General features: G+C 47.5%; 1 protein-coding gene across 2 annotated transcripts in view; it reads right to left on the bottom strand.

Moving 5' to 3' along the window:
• Window positions 1–26,262, bottom strand: part of COL22A1 (collagen type XXII alpha 1 chain) — a 164,965-nt gene that overhangs the window by 13,899 nt on the left and 124,804 nt on the right. For both annotated transcript variants that reach the window (XM_032952970.2, XM_032952969.2), the window contains 15 exons: window positions 23,902–23,955; window positions 16,844–16,897; window positions 16,668–16,721; window positions 16,358–16,411; window positions 13,900–13,953; window positions 13,339–13,392; window positions 10,941–10,994; window positions 9,706–9,750; window positions 9,160–9,213; window positions 8,338–8,391; window positions 6,096–6,149; window positions 3,994–4,065; window positions 2,621–2,656; window positions 2,297–2,341; window positions 153–332 (listed from right to left, as the gene is read on the bottom strand). In XM_032952970.2, coding sequence (XP_032808861.2) covers window positions 153–332; window positions 2,297–2,341; window positions 2,621–2,656; window positions 3,994–4,065; window positions 6,096–6,149; window positions 8,338–8,391; window positions 9,160–9,213; window positions 9,706–9,750; window positions 10,941–10,994; window positions 13,339–13,392; window positions 13,900–13,953; window positions 16,358–16,411; window positions 16,668–16,721; window positions 16,844–16,897; window positions 23,902–23,955 — 918 coding nt within the window. The remainder of the gene's footprint in view (window positions 1–152; window positions 333–2,296; window positions 2,342–2,620; window positions 2,657–3,993; window positions 4,066–6,095; window positions 6,150–8,337; window positions 8,392–9,159; window positions 9,214–9,705; window positions 9,751–10,940; window positions 10,995–13,338; window positions 13,393–13,899; window positions 13,954–16,357; window positions 16,412–16,667; window positions 16,722–16,843; window positions 16,898–23,901; window positions 23,956–26,262) is intronic.

Below are 26,262 nucleotides of genomic sequence, written 5' to 3'. Positions count from 1 at the left end.
CTGAATGCATGGCTAGGAGAAGGCGCTTGTCACTTGGCGTGGCTTAAAAACCACAATGTAAGCACCACACATAAGGGTGCGGCCTACATCCAGCAGTGGATTGATCACTGCCGATGATTGCAAATTGTACCGTCGCGGCCGCACGGATCTACCTGAAGGCCTGGTTGGCCTGGTTGCCCCGAGGAGCCCGGTGCCCCAGGAAAGCCTCGCTCGCCCGGTGGCCCAGCCGGACCCATGGGACCCGTGAATCCCTTGTGGCCCGGTGTCCCGGGCTCCCCGTCGCGTCCCTTGTCTCCGGCAGGGCCCTTCAGACCTTGCACGCCCGGGTCGCCCTGCGGGCAGAGCAATGCCGCCTGCGTCACACGACGCCGCTCGGCGTGCGTGGTTGTGCCGATGAGCGGCAGGCGTCTTTTAACATCGCCCGGGGGGGGGACGCCGCCACCTCGTACCGTGGGGGCACCGTTCCCGTTGGGATATCAGGTCGAGGTTGCCGGCCAGTGCTCGATCCGGGCCGTTTCGAGTGTAGCTACGGTCGGGGTGTCCCCTCGCCGTCGTAGCTCTCCCCTGGCATGAGGGCCCCCCAAGTCCGATGTTGGAGAAGCCCGAACGCATCGGGAACGCTTTGGGTGGGAGGCTGCGGGGTAACGTGGAAGTTGCCTGTCGTGCCGGCTTCGTGAACAGAGGGAGCTCCGAACAAATTGGCTGCAGGTGCTCCGACTCTGGTGAAAAGTGCACGTCCTTTAGTCTTCTGCTATTTTGAAAAATAATTGCACTCTTGTGGAAGCTATTCTAGTATCCCACAACTTGGTAACCGTACTTCGAATTTTTTTTTTATAGTATTTGTGTTTTGCTGTACTTCAAGTACAAATACTGATCGTGTGAGAGTTATTCGACTACAGCTAATTCAATATAAGCCTGCCATGAGTACTTTGATTAGTAAAAATTCATACAATAATTAAACATTTCAATGAAATCTAAAAATTATGACTTCATATAAATACCACGGCGTCAATTGCTGCGTGCAGAAAAAAAAACCCTTTGCAAAGCACTCATGTTATGGATAAATAGCTCTTTGTTTACAACTGTTCAATAAAATAGTCACGTAAAATAAGGCGAGTAATAATAATCGCGATATGGCGATATCTCGAAAAGTAGACAATGCGATGATTGTTGTGGCTCTTGTATCCCACGAGGCACTGTGGCCATTTGCTAATCGCAGCAATCGTTGCACTGACAATGGGAGGCAGTGATGGGCAAATCACCGTGGATGGCGATCGATGTGGCCTTGGTGGTTTTGGCAGTAAGCGTGATTGCCACGGAGCCAATTTTCATGGAGATCGATCATCGACTGATCGTGACCCAAATGTGCAGTTTACTGGAGAGGGAAATTTAAAAACAATAGTGCTTCATTCACTGGGTTTCCATTAGGCAGTAGTGGAAAAAAAACTGAGCTTAAAGGTAATGATGCAGCCGTGTAATTACTTGATCATGCCACTACTGGTCTACTGGACATCTGTGAAGAAGAGCTTCATAGCTCATAGGATTCCTCCAGTATAAATAAATATTCTGATTCTGAGAAGGGCCTCCATGCTGGCCAAACATCTTGGAAGAGGTGGGAGTAGGCACACTTTGCCTCACTGCATGTGACCTGCACATCTGTTAATTGTAACTCAACTTGTTTGTTGTAAAAACTCATTTGTGTAAGTTTTCTGAACTCAGATTTTAGTTGTTTTGTTTTTGTAAGAGTTACTAAAGTGTTTTGAATTAAGTATCTTTATACGTGTTATGTTTTATGATAACGTTTAATTGTTTAATTGGATGGTGTTCATAATAACGCATCTTACAGGCATTAAGTTAGAAAATATGAGGCATTCATTGCTATGCTCTGTGGGAGTGGGATGTTTTTGGACGGACATAGAAATCTTTATCCGTCCCGTCAATTGCCCTTATCCAAAATAAATAAAAAGGCGAATTAGAAACCCGGGTATTGCACGCGTGTAGGAGGTCACTGGCTAGTTTAAAACCTAAATCGGACACCATTTCACACCGCTTAATTGTAAAACAAATATCCGTCTCCACTTAAGGGCTCGGTTGCATGCGTCGCTCTTGAAAAGCAGGGCCTGTAATTGGATGTCAGTCGGCCCCGCTCCTACTTAAATAAAGGACAATGATTGAAATGGGATTATCCTTTAATACACTTGGTCTGGCTCGTTGCTCCAAGGGCGCTGAACGATGATTGCTTGGGAAGGATGCGCATCTGCTGTTGATTGTGTGCGATGGAGGGCAATAAATTTACCCTCTCTCCTTTGGGGCCCCGGTCTCCGGCTCGGCCAGCATCGCCCTTTATTTAATGAAGACAAATTTAAAAGGGGGAAAACAAAAATTAAACTTTCAAATGTGGAAATGCATTCGGGACTGGGTTATTGCAAAAATCTATTATGCACAATCACAAAAAACATTTCACGAGTTCACGCATAACCGAATGGAATACATTACGAGCGTGGATATTGCACACGTGGGGTAATTGCATTGTGTGCGTTTTTACTGCGGTGTGCAAAAATCGCGGGGTTATTGTGCTGGGACTTTTCTGCGCAGCAACTGAAGAAATAACGGCGCTCACTTCTTTTCCAACGGGGCCTGCCATGCCTTGCTCACCCTGCAAAACAGACATTGTGAATCAACACACAGGGGTCTATAAACACACACACACACATATGTCTGCCAAACTCTCATTGTTAATAATGATCATTTTCAGTAACTTCAACCATCCACTGATAGACGACGGGCTCACCTACAGCTTGTCTGTCACAGGGGTTGATTGACCATACTTCACCATGCTGGTTGGTGCGGGGTTGGCAAATCGTGAGCCCACGGCCAGTTCAGATATCACCACCGATGCTATCCTCATGGCCAGAATAAAATGTAGGATTCATAGTGAAGTCTGCTAACCATTGAGCCAGCGCTCTCCCCCGGTAATGCCCATTATGTTTAATTAAGTACATCACCATGGTGGGGGATTTCAGACTAATGACGACTGCAATCTTCTTGCTGGAGGGCAAAAATGTCTCACTTGTTCAATAAAAAGGCTGGCAATGTGCCTCCTACAACCTTGCGGTAACAAGTACGTCAACTCTTTTCGTTCAGAAAAAAAAAATGTCTGCATCAGAAGGGGCGAGTCAATTTCGTTCAGTGCGTTTTTTTTGTATGATGGAGGGAACTGGAGAAACCTAGAGAGAAGCTATGCATGCGATGGGATTACAAGCTAAGGTCTGCACAGATTGTTTAAGAACCAACTTGTTGCACTGTGTTACACTGTCACTTCCCAGCCGCCTGAAAGATAAGAGGGTTTTTGGGAGTTTTTCACCAAAAAATCTACACAATCAAGCTAACTCTTGCCTCCAAAGTGCCGGATCATAGCCCTGGGGGATGACAACTACCTCGCCTGGTATAAAAGGTTTGCGTAAAAGTAAATGCCTGCGAAGCCCGTTCATTGGCGGGGGTAATAATTATCCGCATCACCATACTGAATCAGAGAGCTCTAGATTGTGGCGAGATGTTTACTACCTCGCCTGGTATGCAGGAGGTTGTGGGTTCCACCCCGACCCTGCCACCTGCTGAATGTTTGGAGTTTCCATGTCTCTCTTCCTGTGGTCGCGTGGATTTTTCTCTGAGGTTTTTCCCTCCAGAGTATTTGGCTGCTATACATTTTCACTCGATAAGCCACTTTGTTGAGCTATCATTTGTGGCCAGATCGCTCCTGAAAAAAAGGTAATTAGCTCAGTGGGCCTTACCTGGTAAAATAAAAAAAAAGTTAAAAACAGTTAATGTGTGTTCACCGCCTCCTTATAGGTAGTTTAGCTGAGTTGTGCACCGCACTTCAGCGATGGCCTGAAATGTCTTGGTGGCCCAAAATAAGTAAGAATACAGGGGGATTTATCGGAAACTTTTGGTCACACCATGGACGAGAAATTAAATGCGCAACGCATCACCGACCGCTGGACCAGGAAGCCCTCTCGGCCCAGGAAAGCCGATCTCTCCCACGTGTCCCTTGTCACCCTTGGATCCCTGTGGACGTCACACAAACACACACAGCATGCGGCATCACGCCGCCGGCTCCCGACGCCTGTTAATCCTCCGCTGGCTGTAAACTCAATAGAGGTGACAGCACTGGATTTATGTGGGGGGGGGGGGGGGGCGGGTGAAAATGGGGCTTTTTGTCACAGTTCAAAACTCCAGGGAGGCCCCACGAAAAAATAAAATACACTACACTGTGCATTAAGAAAAGTAGGGCGATTTAGTCATGTGATCATTTAAGATGTAGGTAAGGGTGGAGCCCTGCAACCGCATGCTCACGTCACTGCTGGCGGAAAGGGCCCTCCGCTAGAGGGAGCTCTCGAGAGGCCCTCTAGAGGGTACTTGGCCTGGGAAAATGTCTTAAGGGTTGGGAGGGCACGTACTTTTTCCCACCGCACTCGATCTGCCGATCGACCAAATGGTACCCGTTCATGCTGCTGGATGGACAGAGCCGGGGAGATCAAAGAAAGCCGCATCGTTGGCTTCAACTACCGCACAGGGAGATCCAACCACCGACTTCTGGATTGCTCACCGTTACACCATCGTGGCCATTACCATGAGCAATTTAATATGAACAATATAAATAACAATACCTTTATTAATTTCCGTTTCATTAGGTTTCAATTCCATCGTCCACTTTTCACCCTTCATCTGATGTGAATTGATTAACCCATTCGTATTGTGCTGGTGTCTGTATGTGTGTGTGAGTGGAGGAGGCTCGTGAAGGACGCTACTGGGCAGCTGGAGGCAGGTGCCCTCCAACAACAGCAGAGGGCAGAGGAGCGACACTCACAACAACGAGTGGAGCGCCGAGTGGCTAAAGCACAGCAACCCATGGCGTCTGGGTCTGTCCCGTGACCACCTGCCAGCGAGCCTTCGACACTTCATGTGGCCTCAGAGCGCACCTAGCCTGGCACAAGTGCCGTGGTGACGTTACTGCCACTTGGTGGAAAATGTCGGTTGTTGTTGTTGAGTAAAGAGAGGGGAGGGGAGGAAGTGGGCGTTCTTTTCTGCTGTGCAATGCCACATGGCAGAGATTCTTAAATCCATCCCAAAGTAACGTACATCTGTGTGGTCTCCAAACGTCGCAGGCCAACAACGTTGACGGGGAACAATTTAACCAACGTTGACGGGGAACAATTTAACCAACGTTGACCAGGAACAATTTAACCAAAGTCGACGGGAAACAATTTAACCAACGTTGACCAGGAACAATTTAATCAACGTTGACCAGGAACAATTTAACCAAAGTCGACGGGAAACAATTTAACCAACGTTGACCGGGAGCAATTTAACCAACGTTGACCGGGAACAATTTGACCAACAATCTAACCAAACAAAACTCAATGTTGCTGCCGTATCTCCATGTCAGCAGCAAACCAAGCGCTGTGAACATGAATTCATCTTCATTATGAAACGTTAATCACAAATCCGACCCTCACATTAAATCGTCACATTTCAGGGATGGCCTAAAAACCTCTCAATAATCACAATAAGCACTATTGCATGGCATTTAGTGACAAGGACAAATATGCCACCCAAGAGCTGTACAAACTGTTGGGGAAAGTGCTGCTTGCGGGCACTTCACCAAGGCTGGCGTGTGGTCAGCACCACTCCCGGGCCGCCTTTGTCTCCACAGCGCCGATGTTCACGCATCACCACAAGTGACTCACTTAAGAAGCGAGCCGACCTAGGGGAGGACCCATGGCCGGCTCAGATATTCGTCACCGACATCGGCCGTGGGAGGAGAATTGAAACTCGGCTCGCCAGATTCGAAGCGCAGCGCGCTAACCCCTGCACCACCGCTGCGCCGCTCGGTAAGAGCGCTGTCACCAAGTGGGCAGTGGCAAGGCAGCACTTTCTTTCGGTGAGGAGTGGTGGCAAAGCAAAAGAGGCATATTGATGCTGCGACCAGAGCCGCTCTCACTTGCGGCACAGAAGCGGCTGATGGCAAAACAAACTCGGATCACAATGACACCGTGCCCCCTCAAGGTGTGTCTGATTTAATTTGCGACACTCACGGGTTCTCCCTGGACTCCCTTGGACCCGAGAGGCCCAGTGGCGCCCGTCTTGCCCTGTTAGTGCGAAAAACACACAAGCACGATCGCAATCAACGTCACGGGACATGCGGGATTTGTGTAACGGCGAAGGTGCTAGCTGGGCAATCGTTAACGGGCTTAGATGCTGACCGCAATAGACTTTCGGCACAGTTGCTAAGTCGTGCACACGTACAGCCCTGTTGTTGCATGTGTGTTGAACTTCCTTCGCACCGTACGTAGCCAACCATGCTATTCGGAGGTGCGGTGTCTCTCTATCGCTTAACGTGCTGCAGGCGACGTGCAAGCATGTCGGCTTGCACACGCAATCCACCGCTCGATGAGGGCTTCTTTCCACGCTGGTCAGTGCGGGTTGGTGGAGGCAGGGAGCATGGAAATTTTGAGGGCATAGTACAGTACAACAATGGATATTTTTACACTGCCCTGTGCTGACAGTGTAACTCCGCAGCGGCCTATAAGACCCGTTCGAAGTCAATTGTTCACCCATCCAAGCACTATCCAGGCTCAACCTGCTCAGCGTTACGTGCAGTTTGGTTTTTTGGGAGATGCTGAATCACCGCCGTGGGAATGATGTATTTACTCACGCAGATTGTTGCTATCAACTCGCTTGGTGGCCACCACACTGGCATTCGCCGTGGCAGCTATAACCCCTGGGCAGCACAGCAGCTCACGGCTCAAGCGACGTGCGTTTTCATTTTCACGTATAAAAACAAACTGCAATGCTGGTGGCACAATGATGCCGTATCTCTGAAGCCACCCATGCAATGCGATCTTGCGTAAGCAAAAAAGCAAGCAGTTGTCAGTACCGCGAAAAAGGGTGCGTGGCTTTTTGGCAAGCTGGCAGAAGGGAGGGATTGAGTATTACTGTCCAGGAACTGGACTGTTCCTGCAGGAGAAACACTGAGCACTTGGAACAAAACTACCAGAAGTCACGCTGAAAAACACGTGGTACAACCGGAAAACACATGGGCCAGCCATATATATTAATAATAAAGTGTGTAAATATATGTACTGCATTTGAAAAAGCCACGGTTAAACTGCAATCCCACCCACAGGTAATCGGGAGTTAGCTGTAATATTACGCAAGAGGCAAAGCGGTGAAGTGGAAGCCCAACGGTGCTGCCTCCCTGCCCCCATCATCTGTATAGGATTAATCATAAAGCAGTCCGGTCTGAGTGACGATCCAGCACTCACTAATTCAGTCTACTCACTCGATCACCAGCGGTCAGTCGCCTCCGTGTCACCCTTCCATTGCTACTACACTGGTGGTGTCCTGTTCATGTGAACTTCACGCATTGCTTCCTCCGCCCATGTTGAGGGCTCGGTCTACGAGGCTGACTGTTTTGTCTCACCCACAACACAGTGTTCAACCACAACCACCACCACCACCGAGTTCAATCACCACCACCACTTCGTGTTCAACCACGACAACACTGTGTTCAACTGCCACAACCACGAACACCACACCATGTTCAACGACCACCACCACCACCACCACCGTGTTCAATCACCACCACCACTTCGTGTTCAACAACCACAAAATATATACCACCAGCCCGTGTTTGACCATCACCAACCACGCTGCTGCTATTCGCTTTCTGATTCTCCTCTCTCACCGCTCCACACCGGAATTCCCTCCCATCGTACATTTTCCCAAGCTCGTGTTGCCTCCCTCAACGCAACAAGCGCATCACGTGACCAGTGCCAGATTATCCTAGTCGCAAAAGTAGCTGCATATGTAGTAGCTAAACATGTAGTAGCTAAACATGTAGTAGCTACATGTGTAGTAGCTACGGGCCCCGCACTTTCAAGGGCCCCGCGCTAAATGCTTTCAAGCTATCAATTCCGGTTCAGTGATTCTGTACTTGCTCTATTAATATAGTACTATTCTGCCTTCAGCTTTATGAACGACTGGGTGTTTAAGGTTAGCGATTTGTCGTATTATCTGGTTGTGTAGCACATAAAAAATGCAATTTACTACACAAGTAAAAAAATGTGTGTTTTAATATTAATGGGCCACTTTATAACATGTGCTACATGTGCTACAGGCCCCGCACTAGCTTAATCCGGCACTGCATCACACGCTCTCAATCCATCCACAATTTCGAAAGCGCCGTTTGTTGCGGGCTGCTTGACGTTTCGGGACCTTTGGGCCCTGTGCTCAGCAACCGTGTTCAAATAATAATAATAATAAAAAACATCTTACCGGCTCTCCGCGGAGGCCTGGAGGGCCCTGCGGCCCCGGGGGACCCGGGTCACCCTGTCACCAGTGGGGAGTCGGGGAGAGAAATGGGCATCGTAAATCTTCCCCGTAACCGAGGGCGCCACGCGCGCCCCACCGACTCGCGCACCGCGCCGCGCTCCACCGCGCCGGCGCTGACGTCTCCCAACCGCGCCGCGAGCAACACGGCAGGAGCAGCCGGCGTTTTGTTCCGGGGACGCGCAAGCCGTATGGGAGTCAAACGCTGCTTTACGCTGTCTCGAAGCAGAACTGTGCGCACGCGCGCAGCCTCCTTGTCGATCCTCGGCCGGAGCAGGCGTAAGTCGTTAATCGTCGTTTAAAAAAGGAATAGGTGAATGAGAGTGTAATAAACACACTAGCATCAGTTGAGTCTACACACGTTGAGTGCGTGTGTGTTATGTTACATCTCTGTGGAACATCCTCCCATATGTTTCCCCCCCCCCTAAGTTGCTGCAATATTAATGATAATAACTTACTACTCATGCACAGCCTGCTCGTCGATCCACGGCTGGGCTAGGGATGAATCGTATACCGTCATGAAAAATAACAAATGAATAAGAGTTTACCCATCGTTCCTAATGCCCCGCCAGGAGATCGAACCGGCGACCTCTGGACTGCAAGTCCAGCGCACAAACCATTAAGACCGCGGCAGCATACTATTTGAGCAAGTGTGTCAAAATCTGGAATTGGGAAAAACAGCCGGTAACCTGACGAAATAGATGGACAGTGTCTCCTGGGATTGAAGGCATGGCAATGCGGTTACTGGGCTGGTGATGCGGGTTTTACCGGCGCTCCATTGGGGCCCTCTCGTCCGGGCTGTCCACTCATGCCCTGTTCGCCCTGCAGCAAAACACGACACTCGTCATCGGCGCCGGGGAAGCGTTGCACTTCACGGCGAATTATTTTGAAAAAAAAAAGACCCGACATCAAATGGAACGTTGTTTGGCGTGATGGTGCAACGAAAGCGAGCTGCCAATTTCGGTTCTTCAAGAAGCTCCCAGCCACTTGGGGGGGGGGGGCGGGGGGGGGCATGCGTCTTCGCATCGGCACAACCCTAACAACAAAAAACATCACCCCCCCCCATAGTAGGAATGTGGAATTCCCATCGCATCCGATGGAAACAAGCGCTGCCTCATTTCTCGTTGAGCAAGGAGGCCTCTGACTCTTTATACGCAGTAATAATAATAATGATAAAAAAAGGAATGTCCAAGCAATAGCACAACCTAAAAAAAAAACTTCACGCATTAACCATCGAGCGAATCTCTGAGCAAATGAGGACACACCACGAACGCCACAATGTTCCATCGGAAGGGAAAATAAATAATGACTCACGCGCAGGCCGGGTGGCCCGACTAGGCCCTTGTGACCTTTGAAGCCCTGTGATTCACACACACACAGACGCACACGCGCACACACACACATGTACACACACACACGCAGACACACAGACACACAAATGAGCTCCAGGGTACGTCATTGATATTACTTCATGCTGTGTTGCACTGCGCCGAATGACACTGACTGAATAAATAAAAAATAATATATCGTATAAAATTGGAATCTGGCGTTTTGATCCTCAGGATGAAAGAGCGTTGCCCCAAGGTTAAAGATGCAAACGTTGCAAGAGAGCGCAAGGCTGCAACGCAATGCGTGTGTGAATAAACTGCGGCTCATTACCACAACCGCGGAGAGGTATCGTACATTGTACGACACAAGAACCACGGCAATCGTATTGTCAATTTGGTGAAATATCGGTGTCAATTAATTATCGTAGCTCAATGAATTTCTCCTACATTTTTTAAACTTCTGATTGTTTTTTTTTTTACAAAATACAGTAACAATAATAATAAACACTTACAAAAATAATGAAAAGTTTAGTGGAGACAATAATACCTATCACACATTGCATTAGTGGAGTGTGTAAATAATTTTCTTGAGCAATGGTGGCCGAAACGTCGTGATTTTTTGTTGTTTTATTTTTTACCTACGTGACTTTACCGAATAGAACCAAAGAGTATGGATCCTTGCAGTCACGAAAGCTTTAAATCTACAATGGTGGAATGTTGACTCAATGACACAATGGTTTTCTGACAGCGTGTGCGTTATGAGCAACATTGATTGTAAAGTTACAATAATGAGAAGAGTAATGGCAGCCTTACATTGAGTGCTGCAGTTGAATAACTATTAACCAATCCTTATTCATATTTTAAGCGCAGGTTAAAATATGAAAAGAGTACAAAAACAAGACGAAAAAATGTTGAGGTACAATTACAAAGTTAGGTGAAACTGACATCGTGAAAATTGTCACATCGTGAAATATGATACTGGATCGTGAAAAACTATATCACATAATCCGTACCACGCACACATTTCAAAGTTTATTTCTCAGACTATGTGTGCAGAGAGGTGATTAAGCAGCTTTTCCAGGCTTGAGGAGCAAAAAAGCTGTTTATGCATGTTTATGAACCTCTGAAGTTCCCGTAATTGCCGTATAAAACACGTGCGCAAATATGAAGGTCATCTATTGAAAGGCAACAAAGACGAAATAGAAATGGCAAGCGACTCACCGGAAACCCACGTGCTCCTGGCTTCCCGGCGGTTCCCGGTTCTCCTGGGCTGCCCTAAAATTTGTGCCAATAAAAGCAACCGTTTTGAAAATTAGTGTAATCACAATCAGGCACACAACACAATTACGTGGAATGGCAGCCACTCGCCAGCGTTATTAAACTTTCTCGAGTTATTATTTTAATGACGCTAATGGTTCCCAATAGGCATCCCAATTTACAGTGAAGTAGCACTCCTTTGCAAATGGCCTTCATTAAGTCGGTGGAGGCATTTTTTTACATGACCACCGTTACTCTGTGAGAGTGTGACACTTCACCGAATCCCCAGTTGCAGCAAATTTTCTCACAGCCACGGATTTTTTTTTGTTGCCTCTGGGCAGGTAGGTCCGGGATGACCGTGTGAATGGGTTTTGCAGGCTGGACGAGTCATCCAGGGGTCACCGATGCGATCTCTCGGGCCAGACGGTTCAAACAATTTTTGTTCATCTACCCAGCAGCATGAATGGGTGAAACAGCTTCTGAAAAATAAGCTAATAGCTCAGTGGGCTTTACCTGGTAAGATAAAATAGTACAAATTGTATTTGTATATATTAAAGTGATTTGGTTTAACACGTAGGCTTTCGCGACCAATATTATTCATAATAAAGGTTTTTGGGTTATATCGCTTTTATTTATAAATGTGTCGTAACCCTCCACCACCCGACACGGCCAATCAGCAAAGAAAAGTGTCACGTTGACAAAAGACAAATAATTCACTACTTCAGCCCACCGGTGTGTTGAAGAGTTAATCCACATTTACAGTTTGAGTACGACGTTTCGCTGGTAAATACTTCCAGCATCATCGGGCAATTCGCCAGAATGGTAAAGCCCTCGCTTGCTCCCGGTTTTATATAGAGCAGCAGGGTGACGTCATCACTTAACTCATCAGGTGCAGTGATTAGAGGCGGGGGGGGGGGGGGGGGGTAATGTAATTATATAATCGATTAGTAATCAGTCATTGGTTATGATTAGTAATGAGTTGTAGATTAGTAATTCTTTAAATCAAAATGTAATGTGTATTATTTAATAATACGCTTCCAGGCCGCACTGAGCCGGTAGCTGTCAGAGCGATTAAAGTTATTCTTGTTCCTCTCAATTTCAATGGATTCTCTAATTAGTCTTTGCCAGTAATAATTAGTTTTACACACCACTGCAACATTGTCAAAATCAATTGAGTGTCCTTGTTGACAAGCATGTTCTGCCACTGCCGACAGTTGTGTTTGAGATAATTTAATATTTCTCTGATGTTCTTTTAGTCTTACGCTGATGTTACGTCCCGTCTGCCCAATGTAGCAGCTGCCACATGAACAATTAATCCGATATAACCTTCTGTTGATAGTTTAGGTAATGTGTCTTTAGTGCAAGATACTAGTTTTTGAATTTTGTGTACTGTACCAAATCTTACTGTAATGTTTTGCTTTTGCAAAACGCGGGCTAATTTGTCAGTTACTCCTGAGATATATGGAATTTTTATTGTTTTAACAATCTGGTCGCTTTCAGTAGTATTGATTAAAGTAATTTGTTTACATTTCCTTTGCAATCCTATCGCGTTTTTATATTATTTGTTGTTGTAACGTTCTGACCTGCCCCTCCTGGACATCTGTGAAAAAGAGCTTTATAGCTCATCGGATTCCTCCAGTATAATGAAATATTCAGATTCTGAATGTATCAACAGGTCGCATGTGGTGGGGTAAAGTGTGGGTACGCCCACCTCTCTCACGATGCCTGACCAGTGTGGAAGAGTGGGTCAATGACCCTTTTGTAGGGACCATCTATAGCTCTCTCTACTGGAGGCGATTTCTTCAGCAGTGTCGTGAACAAGCAATTCAACGATGGAATTATAAACTATTTTTTTTTATTTTACCAGGTAAGGCCCACTGAGCTAGAAAGCACTCCAGCGCTGTCCTACCAGACAGTCTCGTCCCTTCACCTGATGAAGGCCGCTTGTGTTGTGGCCGAAACGTCGTGAGAATATTATTGTGTTTTTTTATTTTATCAATTTATTATTTTATTCTCATTCTACGTGACTTTACTAAAAAGCTCTTTTCACAAGCGACCTGGCCACAAATGCTAGCTCAACGAAGTGGCTTATCGCGTGGAAATGTATAGCAGCCAAAGACTATAAACGCATGTGGTTCTAAATGTGGAGGGAAAAATCAGGGGACCCGGAGAAAAATCCAGCAGCACGCATCAGGGTCAGGATGGAACCCACGACCTCCTGCATACCAGGCGAGGTAGGTAACAAATCAAATCAAACCGGCGGACCTCCGGATTGCGAGTTCAGCATGCGAACTATTACGCCACGGCAGCAAACCGCTAACACCGCAAAGGGGATACCAAAAAACAACGAGATCAAACTTGCCGCTTCGCCCGGAGCTCCGTTCCTGCCGTTCTCTCCCTCCAGCCCGGGCGGGCCCTACCAGCAGCCACACCACACAACACAACACACGCACACGTGTACGGGGCGGACAACGAGTCCCCACTCTCCAAGCCGAGACGCCGGGCACTCACCTACTTTGCCCCAAATCCGCACCCGCGCGGCAAATTTTCCGAAGCTTCCAGCGGTCGAACATTCGCAGCAAAGTGTGAAAAATTGATGACCGCAGCAGCCAGAGGGGGAGACCTCCAGTCCCTGACATTGACATCCGACTTATCTTTTCATTTGTTATTTCTAGAGTTACCGAATTATTCATTCATTTGTGAGGTTTTTGTTGTCGTCATTGTGTTGAATGTGCAATTAATGTACCCATCGGGCCGGAGCAAGTGAATGTCACCCCACGGCAACGCAATTGCGCGTGCTCGCCCGTCTTATCGAGTGAGCGACATCGCTCACGTGGGCGCGCGGCGCTGAAGCAAATGTCAGACGCGCTCCTAATTTGGCGACGTCCGCTGTGAATGTAACTAAGAGCTGAGATTATCTTACAGGGATGCCGGGAAGACCTTGAGACCCCATCATTCCAGGGGAACCGTCCTTTCCCTTGGGGGGAGGGGAGGGGATTAAGAAGAAATAGCAGACGAATTAATTACCTACGTGTGTTACACGAGTGTTGTAAACAGCCATTTCATGCAGGTGAATTTTGAATAAATAGAGCTACACGGATATTCATGCACGCTTCCGTTGATGTTAAATAGTTCAAACAGATTAACACGTGATGGGAAAAGAAAAGGCTTCATATTTGCCCTTTCTGGCAATAATACAGGTGTTAAGATCAGTTTAACACGTAGGCTTTCGCGACCAATATTATTCATAATAAAGGTTCTTGGGTTAGATCGCGTTTATTTATAAATGTGTCGTAACCCTCCACCACCCGACACGGCCAATCAGCAAAAAAGTGTCACGTTGACAAAGACAAATAATTCACTACTTCAGCCCACCGGTGTGTTGAAGAGTTAATCCACATTTACAGTTTGAGTACGACGTTTCGCTGGTAAATACTTCCAGCATCATCGGGCAATTCGCCAGAATGGTAAAGCCCTCGCTTGCTCCCGGTTTTATATAGGGCAGCAGGGTGACGTCATCACTTAACTCATCAGGTGCAGTGATTAGAGGCGGAGGGGGGGGTGTAATGTAATTATATAATCGATTAGTAATCAGTCATTGGTTATGATTAGTAATGAGTTGTAGATTAGTAATTCTTTAAATCAAAATGTAATGTGTATTATTTTGATTTAAAGAATTACTAATCTACAACTCATTACTAATCATAACCAATGACTGATTACTAATCGATTATATAATTACATTACACCCCCCCCTCCGCCTCTAATCACTGCACCTGATGAGTTAAGTGATGACGTCACCCTGCTGCCCTATATAAAACCGGGAGCAAGCGAGGGCTTTACCATTCTGGCGAATTGTTTGATGATGCTGGAAGTATTTACCAGCGAAACGTCGTACTCAAACTGTAAATGTGGATTAACTCTTCAACACACCGGTGGGCTGAAGTAGTGAATTATTTGTCTTTGTCAACGTGACACTTTTTTGCTGATTGGCCGTGTCGGGTGGTGGAGGGTTACGACACATTTATAAATAAACGCGATCTAACCCAAGAACCTTTATTATGAAGGTGTTAAGATGTTCAAACCTATTACAAGGCATTAAGTCTGCATTGATGTATTTGTTGAATTTCTTTCGCACAGTACGTAGCCAACTTTGCAAGTCGGAGGTGTCGGGAAGGACAACACATACTTGTGGTAAAACGTACACACAAATATGATTTGATCGTGTAAGCATTTTCTTTGGTTATTTCGGTAAAGTCACGTAGAATGAGAGTTTGCTCCAGCGCTGTCCTCCAGACAGTCTCGTCCCTTCACCTGATGAAGGCCGCTTGTGTTGTGGCCGAAACGTCGTGAGAATTTTATTGTGTTATTTTATTTGCTCAATTTATTATTTTATTCTCATTCTACGTGACTTTACCGAAAGAACCAAAGAAGATGAATCCTTGCAGGCACGAAAGCTTTAAATCGTGTAAGCATTGTCCTTGAAACTGATCTGCCTCCACCAGAAACAGCCTCTTTAATGGCTTTGTGTCACCAGTGCTAGACCAACGAATGCCAACAGACGAACACACTCTGATGTGGTCGTGGCTAAGTCAGCGTTGCGGATTTTACACGAACGCATTGCCGGATAAACACGCGCGCCTTCTGCTGAAAAGTTGTCCTGAAATGCATCATCATTCGTCAATGAAGCCGTTAAACGCGCACGGCGACTTGGACTGCGCGGTTGAAAACGTTCGTGACGTGTGCAAGCGTACGCTTGGGGTTCACGCTATCTGGGGAATCCGAGTGATCCTTCAGTGGTGCAGGGAATCCGAGTGATCCTTCAGTGGTGCACAAACAACAGAAGGCTTCAAACAAGCACAGCCCGAGATTCTGGCGGACACCCTGGGAGTCTCTCGAGGCTCAATGCGATGCGCGTCGCTCACACCACGGCCAAGGAAGTTCAACAAACATTCACACGGTACGATCTTCACCCTAGCCAGCGTTAGCGGGTAAGGTTTTGCCACGGGGAGGGCTAGCGCGGTGAAGACGGCGAGACGAGTTCGATGACCAATAACAGTGGGGGATATAAGGAACCGGTCCTGGGCCTCCCCTAGGTCGACTCGGCCTCAAATGAATAACCGGTGCGGTGTGCAAGCATCAGCACTGGGGAGGCAAAGGCGGCCGGGCGTGGTGCTGGCCACCCACCTCCTTCGTGTGCCGTGCCGGCCTTCATAGGTGCTACTCGTTAACAGCACTTGTCTCAGCAGCCTGTTAAAGGCTACACGGGGGATATTTGCACAGTTGTGCGAATCTGTCTCAAACTGAAACTTTTTAACAGTGGATGCCACCTCGATAGACACCCTGCATTCTACAACGAGAACAACAGCGAGACATCCGACCTTCTCTCCTGGTAATCCGGCGTGTCCCGGTGCCCCAGAGTCTCCTTTCAATCCCTGCAACAACAAACCCAAAATACTTTCCCCGTCAGTCGCTCTTTGACACGTGGCAAAAAAAAAGTGCACGTCTCGAAAGATCACAAAACCACGGTTATTTTCCTACGCAGCAAATGCTCTTCCTGCTCAGTGGGAGAGGCGGCGGTTCGCAGCCGAGATCTAAAATCCGAAGGGCGCCCCGGAGATCTGGCAAATCCGCGCGCGACGAGCGCTAACACCGCGGCGACAAAAAAAAATCACGGAAACGTTCACCCACCGGCGGGCCAGAGAGGCCGGGCGGACCTGGGTAGCCCGGTACTCCCGGCGAACCCTGTAAAAATACGAGCGCGCGTCCCTCAGTTAAGTGCTCGGCGCTTGCCGACCGCCAGAATAACAACTCGGTGCCGAGGTGCGGTTCGTGCTCGCGGGCTCGCAGGTGGTCGGAGCTCCTACCATGTCTCCCTTCTCGCCCGCCGTTCCCGAATATCCACGTTCGCCTTTCATCCCCTAGAGCGGGGGGGGGGGGAGGGTGAGACAAAAACGGTGGATGGAGAGGGCCGCGAGGCGGAGTCGCGTGCCGGCTCTCCGTCCTGTGTTTTTATTCATAGTCGTGCCGCAGGATCGCCCGTCCGTCCGCCCGCCACGTTGTCCGTCCGACGTTTCGCTCCGCGCGCCGGGGGGAGCTCTTCCTCGGGGCCGCTCGACTCGGTTGCGTGCAAGTCGGCACGCGGAGGGAAACGTGGAACGTGAGGACGGGGACGCTGAACAGCGCCCGCGGTACAACCGGATAAAACACACTGGAGAGATACACGGCACAACCGCCAAAGGCTACGGGGTATCACAATTATTACATTAATATTAGAAAATCTTTGTTTTTTCATCCAAATAAAAATTAGTCTCACAAAAAGCACGATCTTATTTATTGACTTCATTATCTACTCATTCGTTCACTCACGCATTATTTAACTTTTGTGAATTAATTGCTTTTGTTCAGTGATATAACTGCCCTCTCACTCTCTCTCTATACCATGCCATTTCTGAAAAGACGTCGGTGATAATGGGCTCCTTCGATTCGTGGCTCTGCCCACAATATCGCTCAAGAATCCCCCAGCAACGAGAACATCCCGCGTATCATCCCAATAAGGTGGGGTAGCCTGGAGCCGTAGCGGTTAATACATTGCAGAATGAAACCCAGAGACTTGAGCTCTATTGCCAGTCACGGCTATCGTGAGTGGCGACCGATATCTGAAGAAGTCCTGGGCCCCAAAACTTCACCAATCTACAGCGACCAGCGCGATTAACGAAGGGCTGTAAGTTATTACTATTTTAAAGTAACAAACTATTCAACATGGGGCATCAACTAAGACTGCAAGGTAAATTCGGTCCCAAAAAAAAATATCCACAATCAACCAGCCAAGTTTCCCTCTCTGACCTGCAACCCCATTGGGTACCAAATCGCATTTTAGGACTGGGCTTTACAGGCAGCAGTTGTGAAGGGATGAGGATTTTACAGGCAGCAGTTGTGAAGGGATGAGGGTTTTAAAGGCAGCAGTTGTGAAGGGATGAGAGGTTTACAGGCATCAGTTGTGAAAGGATGAGGGTTTTACAGGCAGTAGTTGTGAAGGGATGAGGGTTTTACAGGCATCAGTTGTGAAGGGATGATGGTTTTACAGGCAGTAGTTGTGAAGGAATGAGAGGTTTACAGGCATCAGTTGTAAAGGGATGAGGGTTTTACAGGCATCAGTTGTGAAGGGATAAGGGTTTTAAAGGCAGCAGTTGTGAAGGGATGAGAGGTTTACAGGCATCAGTTGTGAAGGGATGAGGGTTTTACAGGCAGTAGTTGTGAAGGGATGAGGGTTTTACAGGCAGCGGTTGTGAAGGGATGAGGGTTTTACAGGCAGCAGTTGTAAAGGGATGAGGGTTTTACAGGCAGCAGTTGTAAAGGGATGAGGGTTTTCAGGCAGTAGTTGTGAAGGGATGAGGGTTTTACAGGCAGTAGTTGTGAAGGGATGAGGGTTTTACAGGCAGCAGTTGTAAAGGGATGAGGGTTTTACAGGCATCAGTTGTGAAGGGATGAGGGTTTTACAGGCAGTAGTTGTGAAGGGATGAGGGTTTTACAGGCAGCAGTTGTAAAGGGATGAGGGTTTTACAGGCAGTCGTTGTGAAGGGATGAGGGTTTTACAGGCAGTCGTTGTAAAGGGATGAGGGTTTTACAGGCAGCAGTTGTGAAGGGATGAGGGTTTTACAGGCAGTAGTTGTGAAGGGATGAGGGTTTTACAGGCAGCAGTTGTAAAGGGATGAGGGTTTTACAGGCAGCAGTTGTAAAGGGATGAGGGTTTTACAGGCAGTAGTTGTGAAGGGATGAGGGTTTTACAGGCAGTAGTTGTGAAGGGATGAGGGTTTTACAGGCAGCAGTTGTAAAGGGATGAGGGTTTTACAGGCATCAGTTGTGAAGGGATGAGGGTTTTACAGGCAGTAGTTGTGAAGGGATGAGGGTTTTACAGGCAGCAGTTGTAAAGGGATGAGGGTTTTACAGGCAGTCGTTGTGAAGGGATGAGGGTTTTACAGGCAGTCGTTGTAAAGGGATGAGGGTTTTACAGGCAGCAGTTGTGAAGGGATGAGGGTTTTACAGGCAGCAGTTGTGAAGGGATGAGGGTTTTACAGGCAGTAGTTGTAAAGGGATGAGGGTTTTACAGGCATCAGTTGTGAAGGGATGAGGGTTTTACAGGCAGCAGTTGTAAAGGGATGATGGTTTTACAGGCATCAGTTGTGAAGGGATGAGGGTTTTACAGGCAGTCGTTGTGAAGGGATGAGGGTTTTACAGGCAGCGGTTGTGAAGGGATGAGAGGTTTACAGGCAGCAGTTGTAAAGGGATGAGGGTTTTACAGGCATCAGTTGTGAAGGGATGAGGGTTTTACAGGCATCAGTTGTGAAGGGATGAGGGTTTTACAGGCAGTAGTTGTGAAGGGATGAGGGTTTTACAGGCAGTAGTTGTGAAGGGATGAGGGTTTTACAGGCAGCAGTTGTAAAGGGATGAGGGTTTTACAGGCATCAGTTGTGAAGGGATGAGAGGTTTACAGGCATCAGTTGTGAAGGGATGAGGGTTTTACAGGCATCAGTTGTGAAGGGATGAGGGTTTTACAGGCAGTCGTTGTGAAGGGATGAGGGTTTTACAGGCAGCGGTTGTGAAGGGATGAGAGGTTTACAGGCAGCAGTTGTAAAGGGATGAGGGTTTTACAGGCATCAGTTGTGAAGGGATGAGGGTTTTACAGGCATCAGTTGTGAAGGGATGAGGGTTTTACAGGCAGTAGTTGTGAAGGGATGAGGGTTTTACAGGCAGCAGTTGTAAAGGGATGAGGGTTTTACAGGCATCAGTTGTGAAGGGATGACAGGTTTACAGGCATCAGTTGTGAAGGGATGAGGGTTTTACAGGCAGCAGTTGTGAAGGGATGAGGGTTTTACAGGCAGTCGTTGTGAAGGGATGAGGGTTTTACAGGCATCAGTTGTGAAGGGATGAGGGTTTTACAGGCAGCAGTTGTAAAGGGATGAGGGTTTTACAGGCATCAGTTGTGAAGGGATGAGGGTTTTACAGGCATCAGTTGTGAAGGGATGAGGGTTTTACAGGCAGTAGTTGTGAAGGGATGAGGGTTTTACAGGCAGCAGTTGTAAAGGGATGAGGGTTTTACAGGCATCAGTTGTGAAGGGATGAGAGGTTTACAGGCATCAGTTGTGAAGGGATGAGGGTTTTACAGGCAGCAGTTGTGAAGGGATGAGGGTTTTACAGGCAGTCGTTGTGAAGGGATGAGGGTTTTACAGGCATCAGTTGTGAAGGGATGAGGGTTTTACAGGCATCAGTTGTGAAGGGATGAGGGTTTTACAGGCATCAGTTGTGAAGGGATGAGGGTTTTACAGGCAGTCGTTGTGAAGGGATGAGGGTTTTACAGGCAGTCGTTGTGAAGGGATGAGGGTTTTACAGGCAGCAGTTGTAAAGGGATGAGGGTTTTACAGGCAGTAGTTGTGAAGGGATGAGGGTTTTACAGGCAGCAGTTGTAAAGGGATGAGGGTTTTACAGGCATCAGTTGTGAAGGGATGAGAGGTTTACAGGCATCAGTTGTGAAGGGATGAGGGTTTTACAGGCATCAGTTGTGAAGGGATGAGGGTTTTACAGGCAGTCGTTGTGAAGGGATGAGGGTTTTACAGGCAGCGGTTGTGAAGGGATGAGAGGTTTACAGGCAGCAGTTGTAAAGGGATGAGGGTTTTACAGGCATCAGTTGTGAAGGGATGACGGTTTTACAGGCATCAGTTGTGAAGGGATGAGGGTTTTACAGGCAGTAGTTGTGAAGGGATGAGGGTTTTACAGGCAGCAGTTGTAAAGGGATGAGGGTTTTACAGGCATCAGTTGTGAAGGGATGAGAGGTTTACAGGCATCAGTTGTGAAGGGATGAGGGTTTTACAGGCAGCAGTTGTGAAGGGATGAGGGTTTTACAGGCAGTCGTTGTGAAGGGATGAGGGTTTTACAGGCATCAGTTGTGAAGGGATGAGGGTTTTACAGGCAGCAGTTGTAAAGGGATGAGGGTTTTACAGGCATCAGTTGTGAAGGGATGAGGGTTTTACAGGCATCAGTTGTGAAGGGATGAGGGTTTTACAGGCAGTAGTTGTGAAGGGATGAGGGTTTTACAGGCATCAGTTGTGAAGGGATGAGGGTTTTACAGGCATCAGTTGTGAAGGGATGAGGGTTTTACAGGCAGTCGTTGTGAAGGGATGAGGGTTTTACAGGCAGTCGTTGTGAAGGGATGAGGGTTTTACAGGCATCAGTTGTGAAGGGATGAGGGTTTTACAGGCAGTCGTTGTGAAGGGATGAGGGTTTTACAGGCAGTCGTTGTGAAGGGATGAGGGTTTTACAGGCAGTAGTTGTAAAGGGATGAGGGTTTTACAGGCAGTCGTTGTGAAGGGATGAGGGTTTTACAGGCAGTCGTTGTGAAGGGATGAGGGTTTTACAGGCAGTAGTTGTAAAGGGATGAGGGTTTTACAGGCATCAGTTGTGAAGGGATGAGGGTTTTACAGGCATCAGTTGTGAAGGGATGAGGGTTTTACAGGCAGCAGTTGTGAAGGGATGAGGGTTTTACAGGCAGCAGTTGTAAAGGGATGAGGGTTTTACAGGCAGCAGTTGTGAAGGGATGAGGATTTACAGGCAGTCGTTGTGAAGGGATGAGGGTTTTACAGGCAGTCGTTGTGAAGGGATGAGGGTTTTACAGGCAGCAGTTGTAAAGGGATGAGGGTTTTACAGGCAGTAGTTGTGAAGGGATGAGGGTTTTACAGGCAGCAGTTGTAAAGGGATGAGGGTTTTACAGGCATCAGTTGTGAAGGGATGAGAGGTTTACAGGCATCAGTTGTGAAGGGATGAGGGTTTTACAGGCATCAGTTGTGAAGGGATGAGGGTTTTACAGGCAGTCGTTGTGAAGGGATGAGGGTTTTACAGGCAGCGGTTGTGAAGGGATGAGAGGTTTACAGGCAGCAGTTGTAAAGGGATGAGGGTTTTACAGGCATCAGTTGTGAAGGGATGAGGGTTTTACAGGCATCAGTTGTGAAGGGATGAGGGTTTTACAGGCAGTAGTTGTGAAGGGATGAGGGTTTTACAGGCAGCAGTTGTAAAGGGATGAGGGTTTTACAGGCATCAGTTGTGAAGGGATGAGAGGTTTACAGGCATCAGTTGTGAAGGGATGAGGGTTTTACAGGCAGCAGTTGTGAAGGGATGAGGGTTTTACAGGCAGTCGTTGTGAAGGGATGAGGGTTTTACAGGCATCAGTTGTGAAGGGATGAGGGTTTTACAGGCAGCAGTTGTAAAGGGATGAGGGTTTTACAGGCATCAGTTGTGAAGGGATGAGGGTTTTACAGGCATCAGTTGTGAAGGGATGAGGGTTTTACAGGCAGTAGTTGTGAAGGGATGAGGGTTTTACAGGCAGCAGTTGTAAAGGGATGAGGGTTTTACAGGCATCAGTTGTGAAGGGATGAGAGGTTTACAGGCATCAGTTGTGAAGGGATGAGGGTTTTACAGGCAGCAGTTGTGAAGGGATGAGGGTTTTACAGGCAGTCGTTGTGAAGGGATGAGGGTTTTACAGGCATCAGTTGTGAAGTGATGAGGGTTTTACAGGCATCAGTTGTGAAGGGATGAGGGTTTTACAGGCATCAGTTGTGAAGGGATGAGGGTTTTACAGGCAGTCGTTGTGAAGGGATGAGGGTTTTACAGGCAGTCGTTGTGAAGGGATGAGGGTTTTACAGGCAGTAGTTGTAAAGGGATGAGGGTTTTACAGGCATCAGTTGTGAAGGGATGAGGGTTTTACAGGCAGTCGTTGTGAAGGGATGAGGGTTTTACAGGCAGTCGTTGTGAAGGGATGAGGGTTTTACAGGCAGTAGTTGTAAAGGGATGAGGGTTTTACAGGCAGTCGTTGTGAAGGGATGAGGGTTTTACAGGCAGTCGTTGTGAAGGGATGAGGGTTTTACAGGCAGTAGTTGTAAAGGGATGAGGGTTTTACAGGCATCAGTTGTGAAGGGATGAGGGTTTTACAGGCATCAGTTGTGAAGGGATGAGGGTTTTACAGGCAGCAGTTGTGAAGGGATGAGGGTTTTACAGGCAGTAGTTGTGAAGGAATGAGGGTTTTACAGGCAGCAGTTGTAAAGGGATGAGGGTTTTACAGGCAGTCGTTGTGAAGGGATGAGGGTTTTACAGGCAGTCGTTGTGAAGGGATGAGGGTTTTACAGGCAGTAGTTGTAAAGGGATGAGGGTTTTACAGGCATCAGTTGTGAAGGGATGAGGGTTTTACAGGCAGTAGTTGTAAAGGGATGAGGGTTTTACAGGCAGTCGTTGTGAAGGGATGAGGGTTTTACAGGCAGTCGTTGTGAAGGGATGAGGGTTTTACAGGCAGTAGTTGTAAAGGGATGAGGGTTTTACAGGCATCAGTTGTGAAGGGATGAGGGTTTTACAGGCATCAGTTGTGAAGGGATGAGGGTTTTACAGGCAGCAGTTGTGAAGGGATGAGGGTTTTACAGGCAGTAGTTGTGAAGGAATGAGGGTTTTACAGGCAGCAGTTGTAAAGGGATGAGGGTTTTACAGGCAGTCGTTGTGAAGGGATGAGGGTTTTACAGGCAGTCGTTGTGAAGGGATGAGGGTTTTACAGGCAGTAGTTGTAAAGGGATGAGGGTTTTACAGGCATCAGTTGTGAAGGGATGAGGGTTTTACAGGCATCAGTTGTGAAGGGATGAGGGTTTTACAGGCATCAGTTGTGAAGGGATGAGGGTTTTACAGGCAGCAGTTGTAAAGGGATGAGGGCTGAAACCCATGAATGCCACTGCACCAGGAAAGGCCCTGCACGAGGCGCAAGCCTGTCAATCGGTAAGGCTCAAGTCACTTGCTCATTCACTCATAGTCTGGGGCCACTGAGGCAGAGTCCACGTGTCCGAACGAGAGGGCTCTGTTGCTCCGGCGCTTTTACTTGCATTTCGGTTGTTCGTACCGGCAAACCGGGAGGGCCAGCAGCTCCTTGGTCTCCTCTCTCGCCGGCAGCACCCTAGAGCATCCAAACACACGGCTCTTAAGTCCCATCATGTATAATGGATGGCACTTACACCTCAGGCAGGGAGCAAAGTGGAAGCGATGATGCCGTCGGAGCACTCAAGAGTTTAGCGCGTAGGGCTGTGACGATCGTGAAGGGCTCGGCAGAGGAGCACCGAGTGCGGGGATCCATAGTTAAAGTGTAGGCACTCTCATATATGGGGCCAGCCCGCAAGCTCTCCACTCCGCCGTTTGCAGCGCGTGCCATGGCGAAGCGGAACACGGAGCGAGAGGACACTCGGGTGGAGACTCTTTTAGGAGCCCAATGGCTGAGCCGATGGGTGCTTTTCGGCCTCTCGTAAACAAAAAAAAGAAAACCGAGACCATGTGCAGTGGTGGGCACAAGTGACCACAATTGCCACTGATTGTAGCCAATATGTGTTTCGTAATGACCGCCTGATTGCTCCTCTCGTCAGTTGCATCCACGCACGCTCCCACAGTGAAAAGCAAACGCAACTCGGAAGGCCCCTGATGTTCATGAAGCGTTCCATTTGTGAAAAGAACTTATCGCCTTATGCCGCTACCCCTCAAACCGTGCGACAGCATTGCCAATACGCAGTTATATGGATGCCAGAAACAATTGTGTCCTTGAGGCATTTATGAACAACGTACTTATTCAACAAGGGATGTGACTTGGAGACGGTAATTCTAAAACGACTGAGGCCGGGCTACGTAGACGTTGACTGCACACGCGTCCCTTTGAGTGTTCGCGTCACTTGTTTAGCTATGACTGAATTTATCGTGTACATTTGCATTAGTTACATTCAGCCGGATCATTCATATATATATTTTACAAGATCGTTTTATTTCCCCCCCACCTACCGTTTATTATGTTTACGCTGTCGAGGATACGATCGACCAATCAACGTAAAATATATATTTTCGACGCCTTGACACCCGGTTCAGATTTTTTTGCACGCACAAACGAAAACTGACAATGACGACATTTATTACTTATGAGCTACATTATTTACGTGATTACGTTTAAAAACAAAACAAAGGGTTTTACTTGAATATCTGTGCACTGCGTTTTGAACCTTTGCCGCCTGGGTTTGAATCCCAGCCACCGCTAACATCATTGGCGAGCGTTATCTTAACTGGACATGGGTGGCTTCTACTACCAACCAGCCTGACCAGCGCGGTGAAGTATGACCACACACCCTCAATGACCAACGTTGGGGGTGTGCAATACCGTCATCCAGCAGTGGATTGACAAAGGACCGCAGACTTACATGGAAACGAGCTATGGAAAGGTACTCCACACTATCTCCATTATGAAGTTCTTAGAACCGTACTCGCTTTAAGAAACGCGTTAACTCTTATCTATGATTTAAAGCTTTCGTGACTGCAGTAATTCATATTCTTAGCTCTTTTGGTAAAGTCACGTTGAAGGGAAACAATAAAATAATAAAATATATAAAAAAATAAAAAAATTTCACGACGTTTCGACCATAACACAAACGGTCGTCATCAGGTGTGTCGGTTTGCATAAATGTATTTTTAAACGGAGTATTTATTTATTTAAAAAAATAAAATTAATAAAATAAATAAATACACCGTTTAAAAATAAATACATTTATGCAAACCGACACACCTGATGACGACCGTTTGTGTTATGGTCGAAACGTCGTGAGAATTTTTATTGTTATATATATTATTATTTTATTGTTTCCCTTCAACTTGACTTTACCGAAAGAGCTAAGAATATCTTATCAATGACTCATTCCATAGTGCTGTTTGTTGCTGGCGACTCGGTGCTTTTGGGTCTTTGGGCCTGCGCTCACCAATCGCGATAAAAAAAAAACAGGCAAAGTATGGTAGTAATATACCCAAGGACGCACATGGCGCGGGGAGGCGTTCATCCAGCATTCTGATCGACGGAGGACTAAAACATCGAATGAAAATATATGCTGCGTCGGGAAATGGAAGCACTGGAAATGCACAAGGCAAGCTGCGGGCGCGATGCAAAGCAGTCCTGTGGCATGACCTTGTTTCAAAGGGGGCCAAGAAAAACTCGGGAGGGCGCGCAGCAGAGTCGATGTTAAACAACCTTGAAACACATGTTCAACGCCGAACAGAAGCATGCCGATACGATCAGCGTTCGTCCGTCGCACATCCTGCTCTCGCTCTGATCCCCATGTATTCGGACATCTGTGAAAAAGAGCTTTATAGCTCGTCGGATTCCTCCGCTATGAGTGAATATTCCGATTCTGATTCCATGTATTCGGGGGGAAGGCTGCGACACCCCATCGCTTCATTGTAA

This window comes from Petromyzon marinus, chromosome 12 (genome assembly GCF_048934315.1).
Source record: "Petromyzon marinus isolate PM22_M1 ecotype Great Lakes invasive population chromosome 12, UKy_Petmar_22M1.pri1.0, whole genome shotgun sequence".
Lineage (NCBI taxonomy): Eukaryota > Metazoa > Chordata > Hyperoartia > Petromyzontiformes > Petromyzontidae > Petromyzon > Petromyzon marinus.
The sequence above is the reverse complement of the archived record's forward strand: the minus strand, read 5'-3'. Positions and strand labels throughout refer to the sequence as shown.